At 42.2% G+C, this 13,882-nt stretch overlaps 1 protein-coding gene and 1 long non-coding RNA gene across 2 annotated transcripts in view; one reads left to right on the forward strand and one right to left on the reverse strand.

Moving 5' to 3' along the window:
- Positions 1-3,190, reverse strand: part of net1 (neuroepithelial cell transforming 1) — a 27,408-nt gene extending 24,218 nt beyond the window's left edge. The window contains exon 1 of the mRNA XM_061252334.1: positions 2,957-3,190. Coding sequence (XP_061108318.1) covers positions 2,957-3,078 — 122 coding nt within the window. The 5' untranslated portion in view covers positions 3,079-3,190. The remainder of the gene's footprint in view (positions 1-2,956) is intronic.
- Positions 1,493-8,982, forward strand: LOC133135382 (uncharacterized). Its single transcript, XR_009709385.1, has 3 exons — positions 1,493-1,655; positions 5,476-5,577; positions 7,665-8,982. It is a non-coding gene; the product is annotated as an uncharacterized LOC133135382 (long non-coding RNA).
- The last annotated feature ends 4,900 nt before the right edge of the window (positions 8,983-13,882 follow it).

A 13,882-nucleotide genomic window follows, 5' to 3' on the forward strand; every position in this document is an offset into this window, starting at 1 on the left:
TCTGATCTCAACAAACATAGACACTCTCAACGAGGGCCAACGTGTCTTCGGCTGTAAACTGATATGATTCTTGGTTGGTTATAGCGTAATTGGTGTTAGCTAGCACGTAGCATCCATGTATGCATTACCACAGTAACTCCTTTAAAGCCATGAAAACTGTGACCGGGTGCTGGCCTTTAATTAATCTTTTTGCAAGCAGAACATACAAGGTGCCACGTAACACAGCTGAACATTTCAGTTAAAGTATTTTCAGTTTTCAGGTTTATTTTTGACTTTGTTCAATGAAACTCATCAGATAAACATTTGTCATAAACTGCAATCCCGTCATAATTTGTGAACTGAAAGCAAACTAAGCCTAATATTATACCACTTTTCACTTTCCTCAGAAAACAGTGGTTCCCAACCCTGTTCCTGGAGATATCCTGTAGGTTTTCACTCAAACCTTATCAAAGCACACCTCATTCAATAGCTAAAGATCTAGTTCAGCTGCTAATTAATAGAATCAGGTGTGGAAATTTAGGGTTGGAGTCAAAACCTACAGGACTGCAGATTATTATAATAATAATAATAATAATAATAATAATAATAATAATAATTTGCCATTTAGCTGACGCTTTTATCCAAAGCAACTTCATTGATTGGACTAAGCAAGGGGACAATCCGCCCTGGAGCAATGCAGGGTTAAGGGCCCAACAGCTGTGCAGATCTTATCTTAGCTACACTGGGCCTTGAACCACCCTCCTTCTGGGTCCTAGGTATGTGCCTTAGCAACTAGGCTACAGGCTGCAGATCACCAGGAACAGAATTGGGAATCACTGTTCTGAAAGATCAGTGGATTTAATTAAACCTGTGAAGTGACTTTGATTTCAGTTACCAAAGTGGCCTTCGTTTCAGCTTTCCAACAACACCCATGGAATGTTTAAAAAAAACTAAAACAAAAAAAGACCTTACTGACATTAGGTAAGACCTGGGCAAGCTGTCTTGCCAGAAGACCCAATGTTATCTTTGCCATCATGTTCCACTGGAGAAGGACACATGCTCTACAAAGAACATGAAGTCCTTTACGGCTCAGGCAGTATGATGCAAAGAACCTTGGACCATCCGCAGAGTAGAAATGTGTTTTTGGTTCATCGCCTGATTTAACTTGATCTATACCGCCACCTAGCGGTGTAGGTCAAGTCCTTATCACATGTAAAAGATACAATTCAGCATTATATTTCAGCTGCTTTAACTCCGATGTTCATCCTAATATTGAAGTGTTCCGACTGTGACTGGGCTTCAGTCATTTACATTTAAACCTTATTCCAGCATGTTCCAGGATATTATTAAGGGAATACTGACGCAGCATTCAGAATACGCATCTGCCACTGATTACAAAACATTTAATAATTTAAAATTCTAACATGAATATCGCATTATGACTGCTTGCTACCCAGAAATAAACTTCCGGTTTTTTTTTCCAACAAAGAATCTTGGGTAATAAAGTGCTCCCTAAAACGCGCAGCAGGAACAGGCCCAGTGGCTGTTTGTCGGAGCGTCCTGATAGAGAAACAATAACGAAGTTAGTTCTAATTGCAAATTGATACTCATCGAAACATTCGGCAAGTTGGAGAAAGGATGTAATGTATATGCATCATATTTAAATAACTATGAAGGTAAGTAATGATGCACTACCCACAGGTAGCTAGCTAACGGTACACAGAGGCATAGCTAACGGTAATGGACTTTGGGTAACGTTTGGTATACAGCCTAATATATTGCTAGCTTCATTGTGTCGTGATATGTAGGTATTTAATCACGCATGACTAAAGCACGTATCAGTGTTTTGTTAATTGGGTTGGCTACGTATATTATGTACTACATAATATTGTTTTGTTATCGCAAACCAGCGTCTGACAAGGTGCAGTAGGTAAGTGTGAAGGCCTGTTTAGGATACCCTGATTGCCATGTATGTAGTAGTATCCTGTAATTATTTCATTGTGTTTGTGTTTGTGTGTGTGTGTGTGTGTGTGTGTGTGTGTGTGTGTGTGTGTGTGTGTGTGTGTGTGTTTTTTTTTTCTTCCTATGGTATATGGTGTAAACAATCTTAAAATAATAATAATATAAAAATTCTAACCAGGACAAGCATATTAGGGTCCATTACTCGGAAATACTATGTGTATATAAAAGTAGTCCCATAAAGATGTTATATACTTGGATTGGGCAATTCCCTTGTTGGAGGGGTTTGAAACTAATGTTATTTGAACGAATTATCCTGACCTGATTAGCTATATTAGAAGACAGGAGCTAGATGGGCATCTCATGAGATTAAGACACGAAGAGTCTTCAACTGCATTCAGCCGAAAAGTTCAATCGTCCAGTCAATCGCTTCAAGTTGACAAGGGCAGATAGGGACAACGTCCGTTGCCATTTTGCAACAAGCTAGCTATCCAAGTTATTTACTTAATGCAACTGTATAAATGCAAATTATAACTCGACGTTCAGTTATGAGCGTTGCGTTATTAACGTGTGATCTTTTTGTGGAAGGAAATTGGAAAGTAACATTAAATTATGTTAGCTAACGTTAACCGACTCCCTGTGTGACTAATTGAGCCACATGTGACCCATTTTTTTCTGCTCTGATCAAATAACTATCATTAATGTGCTCGCTACGTTTTACTTTCGGGATATACAGTGGTTAACGTTTCATATGTTTGCAGAACTGCATCAGTAGTAGCTAACGTTTAACACCTAATGAACTAGTAGGTAGCCTAATCTGAATTCGAACGTTAGCTAGATGGCACAATACTAGCGAGCTAACTAGCTACTGAGACACGGTAATGAGGTCCGATTAATGGGTATCCAGATTTGACATGTTACAGTAGTTCGGTGTGCCTGCCACACATGCTGATTATTTAACATGTAATCCGAATATAAAACCAGATGGAAAACTAACGTTAGCTACAAATATCCTCACCGTTTAGCGTTGTTATTGCTTTCAGGGGAGGTTTCGGTGTCAATGGACGACTTTCTTTTCTTGGATCCTATTCGTCTCTTCGGTTCTGGAACCGGGATTTTGGGTTCGTCCGTTTTTTCCATTTGCAATGTTTGGACCAGAGTTAACAGTTCAATTTTAATTATATTTGGAAACAGTGATTACTGTATCCGACTTTATGGAAATTAATTTGACTGAAAAGGGGAAGTTGGTGAATTCAAACTGCTGCCGCCGGAAGTTTGAATATGGCGGAAACATCATCGGGGACCAATCGGAAAAGACTGAAGGCGCTAGTTGCCAGGACAATGGTAAATGGGAGGGGTTAATGTGACAAAAAAAGAAACGATAAGCCGTCAGACTTTCAAGTCTTTTCAAGTCTTTCATTGTGCCGTTTCATATCCATTGTATTTTTTCCCATCTTAATTTTTTTCTCGTTTGGTAGTTTAGCATAATATAGCCCATTGAACGACAGGAGTATGTGGCCAGGCAACGAAGGTGTTTAATTGCAGGAATAATAATAAAACATATTTTTATGGATATATCCTTGTTGCTAAAATTGCTGTCCACCCATTTAATGCTAGCTGTATGTTTACTTGACTTTTAATATTGGTTTGCTACTGCTGTAAAATAATCACCCCAATCCTATGACTACTATAACCACAATGATGTTGTATTCACGTGTGCCTGGTCAGGGACCACAATGCTTCAAATTTCCATCTGGAGAAAACTTCATTATAAATAAATGTGAAAGTTCAAGCAAATGAGGCATGGCATTAGGATTAGAACCCTACATTCGTAATAAAGTTAAACGCATACAAGCAAAGATGCTGCACCTATAATCAATACAGAGAAAATAATTAACTTATAATAATTAACTTTTCATGGTCATCTCCACCCTTTTATTTCTCCCCAATTTGGAATTGCCAGTTGTACTGCTGAAACTGAGACTGGTTACGAGACACTAAGTACCGCAGAGCAGTCACTGATAACTGCAGGAGAAGCCTATCCCTCACTAATAAGAAATGGTAACACTGGGACACCTAAAATTGTGTTACAAGAAACTAATGCAGAGGCAACCAAAGGAACGATGGTCAAATGTTCGTCACCATTCCCCGATAACACAATGCACGGTATGATGCAGTTCAGACTTGTTTGTGGGGACTCCTAGTCATAGTCAGCTATTGGCAGCCCAATAAACCCCCTGTTTGACCGTACCCAGGTAATGAAACCTGTTTCTGTCCTTTCAGAAAACATGTGCAATCACGTTGCATGGCCACAAGGGGACACAAAGGACACGGCGATAGATTTACAAGGTTGAATGAAACTTGGCGTGTGTTAATGTCCGTGTTTGCATTTGACTCCTGCTAATGCGGGGCCACCAGAATGCATTAAGGCAGAGAAGGCATCCATCTCCCAGGCCCAGCGAGACAACTCGTTAGGATGATGGGTCCATTTTACAGATAATTAATTGCTTTCGGTGGTCCATTTCACATGAATGTACGTTGAGGGAGCAAGTTATCTTTTCCTAGAATCACAGTGGCCATGTAATATAGAGTTAGAGCATGAGAGAAAATGATGCATGCAATTCATATTTTAACTACCTGGTAACCATGTGGAACATGAAATCACTATGTATAGAAATGTCCTCAGGATGTCATCAAAGTTAGTTGAGCAGTTTGTTTTGGAGGACTAAACCAGCTGCCTACCAGTGAGACAAGCTTTGACAAATTTTGCCCATAATTCCATGCGCCCTTCCCATTTACATCATCACAACAACACTGAAAAGAATCATGCTTGAATCAGAATCCACAACTCTGCTGAATTCTGGTGTTCTCTCATACTTAAAGGTACAATGGGTTTTTGTGTTAAAACATTGTTACAAGACCATTGTAAATCCCTCCCTGTCATTGAAAAAGGCTCACTGACATGTTAACTCGCCCTCTGCCTGCATTTATAGGTTTTAAATTCGGGTTTCAAAATGTACAGTTGATGGGCCGACACTAACAAAACATTGTATAGCTGTACAACAATAATAACTAATTGGTTCAAATTGCCACAGCCGTGTGTGTGTGTGTGTGTGTGTGTGTGTGTGTGTGTGTGTGTGTGTGTGTGTGTGTGTGTGTGTGTGTGTGTGTGTGTGTGTGTGTGTGTGTGTGTGTGTGTGTAAAAAAAAAAAAAAAAAAAATGAATGAGCCCAGGAAATACACTGTAATTAAAATGTTATTTTTATTGGCAGGAACACACACATGCACAGAACTGCAAATTAAATCGCACAACCACAACACTGGAGATACAATTATAATGCATGCATTATTAAGAACATACAAGTTGTGATCATCTAATTGGAGAGAAACACAACAGATGGCATATATTTCTCACCCAACAGTAGGCGCTGTCCAAATGAAAATCTTGTCCTGCCCCTCACTTCACCTCCCAATCTGGCCAGTTACCTTTGAGTTTTAGATCCAGTGGTGCTTCCTCCATTTCCTCATCATCCTCAGTTTGATTGATGCAGTATCCACTGATGAAGGATTCAGCTGTGACTGGTCCAAACCTCTCTGCCCCTCCCCTCCTACCTGGATGGACCAATAAGACTAATTGAGGTGAGTGAGAGTGAGAGTGAGAGTGAGAGTGAGAGTGAGAGTGAGAGTGAGAGTGAGAGTGAGAGTGAGAGTGAGAGTGAGAGTTGGGAGAATCAAATCGACTCCCAAAACTAGTGACTGAAGAACCATATTGGATTCTGTGACATTAGAACATGCAGTCCCCTCCAAAAGTATGGGAAAGGTAGTGAAGTTTCTTATTTTCACATATAAATAATACACATGCTGTATAAATACAATGAAATGGAAGCTGACTGTCTATACTTATGTCTCATTCATCTTCATCTCCAATCCAAAAGCCTTAAATATGTATAAAAATAAGAACATTTCACTCCACTGGTCCCGTACTTTTGGAGGGCAGTGTAGCTGCTTTCTGACAAGATGAATTGTACACATTGTCACAGCATGGGTTATGAGTGAGGCTAAATGCACCATTGTAAGAGACTAGCAGCAGACCTGCTGTTATTCTGCTACAGTCTGCTAGCTTGTGAAATGGTCTACATTTTTCAATCGATTGGCCTTTTATGAACAGCCTGTGTGCTATGAATTAAGGCACACATTAACACATTTATTTGTTTTAATTTTTACTGAAATAAAGTATTAGCTTTCCAACTGACCTCTGGTGCAGAAAACCACTTACCCAGAGAAGCTGGAAGCTGTACTGAACAGAGGTGGGAAAGCTATTGTTAACGACATGACCATGGATAATAAATGATTGCGATTTCACAGATTGAACTGGCTACTTGAGTTGAAAATGCAGTGTGAATGTGAAGTGGGCACTTGTTCAGTGAGGTCTGAAGACTGAGGAATTTCTCTTTGAGGGGCACATGATGGGCCATAATCCCAAAATGAAGTAAATTTTATTTAAGGGTTCATAAATTTTTGGACGGGTCTCCTGTCAAAGGTGCTCCATTACCACCTGCAAGCACATGGCTACACGTGGAATTCTTGTATACTTCTTGAAGAACTGATGAAAGTCACAAATTCCCACATGCAGAGTATGCAATGCAACATAAATTCCATAAAATGCTAAATGAAATCGCACATCATTAGTGTTGCTCTAAAAGTGTTGCTCTTCTTTTCTAGTTTTGAACGCTTCATCATAAACTATGGTATTTTCAATTTGTATTCAGCTAAACGTTTCTGAAGAAAGGAGACCATAAACTCATTTATTATGGATCATATTATTCTGGGAATCCCCACCCTGTTCCTGGAGATCTACCATCCTGTAGGTTTTCATTTTAACCCTAATTTTGGCACACCTGATTCTACTAATTAGCAACTCAACCAGACTGAACCTACAGGATGGCAGATTTCCTGGAACAGGGACAGGCAACCCTGCTATAAATCATTTTTAACATTTAGCTGATACACATACACATTTTTACATGCAGGTATTTTACAGCAATTACAGTTAAATACCACACTCAAGGGTATAATGGCAGCATTCCAGGTTAATAATTCATTTGAGTGCAAAAGTCAGAAAAGGATGTCATCTAACTTGCATACTATTTGAATGAACTAAAAATACACAATAAGGAACCCACACATCTCATTTCACTATGTAAAATACCCACCCTTCTTCCCACACTGTGTATATTGTGATCACAGAAGTCCTCTGTACAAATCCCATCCCAAATTCAGCAGTCAGGCCAAAGAGGTGAAACGATGAAATGATCCCCAGTCATTATAACCGATTTCAAATGGTGCTAGAAAACACAGGTGACTCTATGCACCAGAAGAAATCAGTCATCCTTTAGTGGGGAAAGCTGGAGGGATGTCCAGTGATGAGGAAGGCCTATGGTCCAACTTTCAGCCTTACTAGCGGTTGATCAGAAATACTTATTTACTTATTTTTATTTTAATGTATTTTATTGTATAAGAAAAAAAAAAACATGTTTACAATTTCAGTTGCATAGGAATGGAATGCTCCAATATTTGTGTGCAGCCGTAAAATGTCTATAGATTTGTTGCTGTGGAATGGTAGCATTCCTTGTGACAGTCAGTGACAAGCTTGGATGTGTTACTGCTGATGTCAGGGGTCAGAGTTCAGACATTTTCTTCTCTCAGCGCTGCTCTTCTGTCCCCAGGAACACTGATTTCAAATGGTGCTAGACACTAGAACACACATCTAAACCACCACAGGAAACCAGATTCCAGGGGAAGACCAGGTCAAGGATGCACGCTTGCACGGACATGAGAGAGGCGAAGATGAAGGGTATAAACGAACATAGTGGGAATTTGGGAAGATAAGTGCTGTGGCTGCCAAGATGTAGCAGGACAGGGAGTAACTTTGGCTAACCTTGGCTGTGAAATAATATATGGCTTTACAAAGAGGAAGTGACTCTCACCAGAGGAATATCATTACTATAGCAGCAGAGTAGCTCGAAGGTGAACTGCAGGATGACATAATCGCCCACACCCCTCGTGAGTTTGCTCTTTGCAATAATGTGAAAAATACTACACAAATCTACTGCGCATACACATTACAAATTCACAGCTCCCATAACTAATAAATAAGCTTTACAGGAGTTACTTGATACAATGTCTTCTTGTTATTTCAGTCTTATAAAAAGGTTAATGCCACATTTTTTGCTCCAAACTCCATGACTGTTAACATTTCAAAGCCCTTGACAGTGGCTGGAAGGAAATCGCTGTGATTTCTCTACGTTTCATAACAGACCGTCATAAGAAGGTCATAAGACCTGAATAGAGAAATGAATTTGATTGTCAAACATTCGTTTGGGTATTCAATTTCAAGCACCCCAAAGCTCACAGAGATGAATAACCAGAACTAAATGTCCTGAGTGGCACACCATGCTGTGCGTCGCCCGCATACTCACACTGACGTGGGCCCAGTAGAGCCTCCATGCCTGTTGTCCTCACTGTGGAAAACCTTGGGAAAAGAGCAGATATTCAGTGAGGGAGCAGTGCGTGTGAGCGTAGATGCTGGCGTTTGGTAACTGTGCCACATGTACACAAACCAGCTGCCCGGTGGATCTCTATGGACATTAAACTCACAAAGGTGGCCATGTGACCGAACAACCACCCCTCCTCTCTCACACTTGAGATGTTGCCAGTGATGATGTCACCATTACCCTCTGTACCTCCCATTCAGATCTACAGAGTCATTCCACCTTCAGATGAAAAGCACAGGTTCCCTCACACAGCACATTCGTATCCGCTCGTAAAACGCAAAGGGAGCAGTAACGTTAACGCGGCAGTAACGTTAACGCGGCAGAGACGACTAAATCGTCTCCTTAACGAACAGCCTGGAGCAACAGGAAACATTCTGTCCAATCCACTGTCCAGATAAGAGGGGTGTGGTTCCACCCACCACCTACAGTACGAACTCTGACGTCTACCATTCAATGTAATACTCATTCACAGGAATGCATTGAGGCCAAGCCAAGGTTGAATGTGATAAAACAGGTCTTTGTTGCAGGAGAAGGAAATCGAGCCGCTCCGTTATGGGAGCCCTGACGAAGCTTATATAACAGACCTTCCACACGGCCGGTGGAGGCGGATTTCACCGAGAGGGTCTGGGAGGTGTTGTGTGCGGCATCTCTCCATCCTGGCACCCTACACGGACGTGCCCCCTTCCCGCCAAGAGGCGGTTAACAGGATACGTTTTTGACCCAGCCAGCACAACATCCCGTCAGCACTGCTGCGAGATTATCGACAGTCTTGCCACTGAAATGTCAAAGCGTATGATGGTCATGTGATGGTTAGTGGACAAAAGAAAGGTCACGGTGAGAGGAGATATGGCAAAGTCTCAAAACACATAACATTTCACGCAAGCTGATAAAGTGCACTGAAATAGCAGCCTTTGTGATTTGCCATTTCAAAAATAAACGGCAGAGGGCGCTGTCACACCACATTGCAGCTCATCTCACAAAGGCAGTGAGGAGTGACTGATAATAACACGTTGCAGAACCCGGCAGGTTGACTGACGGGTTAAAACACAGCTTTCACATCCCTTCCACTAAAGGCACTGATCTAAATGAACACTGTGGCACAGAATAGCATGAGCACTCTGATTTTCTTGTCTCTCAGAAATCAATCCACAGGACAGAGCTCATACGTGATGATTAAAACAATGTAAAGTCTATTGGCGCATCAGCTGGCGTTGAACTCGATGCCGACACTGTTCCTCTCTGGGTTTCTGTCTGAGGGAGCATGAAGAACATTAAGTTCAGACCTCCCAGGGTGCAACATTGTCACTACTAAAGATAAACGTGGAGCAAAGTCCTCTTAGTGACTTGTATGAGTCAGTCAGTGATAGTACAGTAGCTCCACCCGTTATTGTCCACATGATGATTAAAGCGTTGCTGCTGTCTCATACAACCTGGAAAATACAAATGTATGGCGATAAGGTTTCCTGCAATGTAACATATTTTCAAAGCCCTTATAATAGACCAGATCATCAATGTCAAAAATGTAGCCTGAGCTTGGATTTATATCTAAACATCAAACATCTATTTTGTTTTATTTACTAGCATTACATAATTTAAACAACATATGCTATCCATGCACTGCAATACTGATAGTACTGATGCATGTATTGTACTGTATGTTTAAATATATCTTCTGTTGGAATAGGTTCCCAGCACCTACCCACAATCCTTCACACCCATGGCCAGGATCCAGCCTTGACAGGTCATCGAAATATCTGTGGCAGGAACCAGATATGTTCTCCTCTCAGATAAGACTACGGCAGTGCCACTGTCCCAATTTGTTTCTGTGAGCCAATATTCCAGAAATCTTCGGTAAAAGCTGACACCAACTCTCACTGTCTTCCTTAGCAAAGACATTCTGTTTTCTAAGCTTACAGTTCCACGTTGCTCTTCCTTCACCTGGCCAATCGGCTCATTCCTCCATTATGACATCACGGCTGCCTCTGGCCCAATGCCCCCAGTGTTCATAAGACAGAGAGCCCTGTGATGGCAGGAGGAAGTGTTGCATTGAGAGGCACACCGTGTGATCATCGCTGTTCTTGGGAAGGAAGCGGGCTATAATGCAAGCCCTGTGTCAGCCCTACTGCGGGGAAAGCCCACAAACCCCGTCCGGACACAGATAGGCCCTGCCTTGGTTAATAAACAGATCCTCAGAAGAGCTTGGCAAGAATAAGGGACTTTCTCCTCAGACAAAAAGAACATCCGGGAAGCTCAAATCAAAGCTGCGTAGCCAATCTGCTGCAACTGTCTCTCCTCCTCTCCCGCCTGGTCACTCTTTTTTACAATATTGACATTCTGCAAGGAGTTCGGATACCATCTCCCCCTTCTGTCTTTTCCTTTTCTCTCTGCCACCCTCCCTCTCACACACCCACACACAGCACTGTGAACGGGGACTCAAATGCAGGTACCGCGCATCGACTAACTCAACAGCTTGAGAACCTGGTAAAACAAGACAGAATCAGAGTAGCTCCATCACATCACCTTACAGTTCAGCAGAATCACAGAGTGGTTTCTTCAAATCTCAGAACAGCTCGGTCAAATTGCACAACAGGCCTGTCAAATCACAACGTCTACATCACATACACACACAACAGCTATCAGAAATGTTTCTTGGCCTATGATTTTTCAGCAGTTCACGGCCGGAACGGTGCCCCTCATGTTATTGCTGTGCAGTTGCCCACTGTGACAGTAGGAGTGCTCATCTATTCCTGTCCCATTTTGCACCTTATGAGCGGGGAGTGTGAAAGCCGGAGCTCGGTGAATTGTAATGCGAGGATTGGGGTTGAGTGGCGCGAGTGGGAGAGAGGAACTGCAGTGTTTTCTTCAGGGGCCCACGCTCCCGCCGGGAGGGGCCACGTAGCGAATGGCGAGGGCCCTCCTCGTCAAACAGGATGTCCCCTCCGGTGCCGAGACAGCGGAGACGTGAGTCACACCTAGCTAGCTCCTCGCACAGCCAGGCTTCAAGGCTACCCGCCGCTCAAATTGCCTTCTTCCACTGCGGGATTACTGATCAGTCCGTCCCGTGCGACTCCACAGCACACACAAAGTGCCATGGGGGGAGGGGAGGGGGTGTGAGTCATTTAATTCAAACCTTCTTGATGCCTGCGCACTTTGGCGTAACAGATTGTGCTGTGTACCGTCTGTTGTCAGAGTGCACAATAAAATAAAATAGAATCTTTGGATTTCATTTTTAATTATGGTGCTTTTATGTAATATTATTAAGTATATGTGGCTTCACCTGATTAAGTACTTTGTACAAGTACTTAGTCAGTACTTAATTTACAAGTGCTTAATCAGTTGGAATCACATACTGTACACTTAATAATATTGCATGCAACCATTTTCCATAAGTATATCCAATGATTCATGTTTCTGAGAGCCATAAGTTCATGGCTTGGCTTGAGCCACACCATGCCACATCCTTCCTCTCTTTGTCAAACAGTCAGTATTTTCAGCCATAGCTGGCCAAAATCTCCACATCATCATATCACTTCTGCATTACATTAATGTGAGGGAAGCTTTACTTCATGAGAGATATGATACGTTCCATCTATTAATACGTTTAAGCTGCTGTGCTGCAGATTGATAATCCTACACGACGCAATAAGGTTCTACTGGGTTTTTATGGACACTCCTGCCCAATGAATGACAATTTGCTGACATTAACTGCTGATGCACTCCACAGCTCTACTTACTCACTTTTATTGACCTTCACATCACAGCAGGTGGCTGGTTGTGTGGTCACTCCAAGCAGGTGTGGAGGAAGTGTACAGTATTTTAGCACCTTAACAGAAACCTCCCACCTGACTCCCACCGCCCCTGACTGAGGGGTCAAGCAGCAGCAAAGCCCAACGATACACACACAGTGAGCAAAACCCGACCCCTGCTTCCTGTAAATAGGCAGAGAAAGCAGCGGTTCCTGTAACAGCGCTAAGGAACGTCGATGGTGATACGAAACACATGCTGCTGAAATGGGTGACTGGCAGCTCATCAGAGACTGCGGCTCTGACTCACAGATGAGAAGCAGACAGCGGGTCGTTATTCACCAGGCCTGGCTTCCTCCCCCCTTCCCACGGCTGGAGCTCCACAGCCAGCCGCAGCTCTTTAAACCTAACCAGCGGCTCGCTAACTGCACCCAATGCAGGTCGAATAAAATCCACAGTCGGGCCGTTGTTTAACGGTGTTAATTTGGTGCCGTTTAAGCGATGTCGTACAGCCATGATTCCTTTCCTCAAAATGCAGGAAGAAGTGCTCCACCTGCCTGGCTAAACATGCCCTTCCTGGAGCAATGATGACAACTGACTGATTTACAACGCTTGTGGCTAGGCTAGGACGGCAGTAAAAGTGCTAATGGTTTATCCATCATGCTTAAGGGTAGATCACAAAGCTCATTGCGCAGGTACATGGAAAGTTAATGTACCTGGCTATACTCCGTTGGGTTCATATGTGGGGCAGGCAGATTAATAACCTTCACGACTGTACCTATAATCCTTTGTGTAAAATCACATCCATCCTGTATTAATCAGAGCTAGTTCCAATGGTCCACGTGCGAAACCATCTATCAACCCACATCGGACTTCCATCAGTTTGATAATGCTGAAGACACATTTGTCATGAAGGTTATACACAGCATGCACACACGGATGTTGTGTTAAATATGTGGACATATTTTGGAAAATATAATTAGAAATATTTCATTACAATGATTAAACAATATTATTTAAATATTAATAGCAATTAATATTGTTGCTAAATAAGCAGTTGTTGCAATACCTTCTGAAATACATTTTATGTCAATATATTGTCATGATATTTAAAATTAATAAAGGAAGACTCCAGTGGGTACTGTACTGCATGTGAGTTTTTTTTCCCCTTCTTAACAATCAGAGAGCTTAGCTGTCACTGCTAGATACCTCCGACCTGAGAAAATATGTGATTAGATCATACCGCCTCCTACCCTAGCAACAGGTTATCACCTCGGTTTTCATTTACTGAAATTGAAATTCTCTCTGCAGGCAATCATTTATGCTATTGTCGAATGCTGCAGGGACTTTATTTATGAGGGTTCAACCACAAGGGTAAACACGGTTTTCCCGGGAATTTCAGCTCCCACATGTTTTCTAAGAAAGGCCTGGATACGCTTGCCGCCACTGGCTGACTAAGGAGCCTTCCCCCTCACTAACCTGTGACCTAGTTACCGCAGGTCTCGCTGTCTGTTGAACACTTCAGGTCCATTACAATGTTTCAATGTGGTACAAATTTGCTTAGAATTGGCACAGAATAAAAGTGTAAATAAATGGAGAGGATGTTTTATCCCTGCGGCCGCACTGTTTACAGGAAGCCAAAGTGGT

The sequence above is a fragment of the Conger conger genome, chromosome 8 (genome assembly GCF_963514075.1).
Source record: "Conger conger chromosome 8, fConCon1.1, whole genome shotgun sequence".
In the NCBI taxonomy this organism is placed as follows: Eukaryota; Metazoa; Chordata; class Actinopteri; order Anguilliformes; family Congridae; genus Conger; species Conger conger.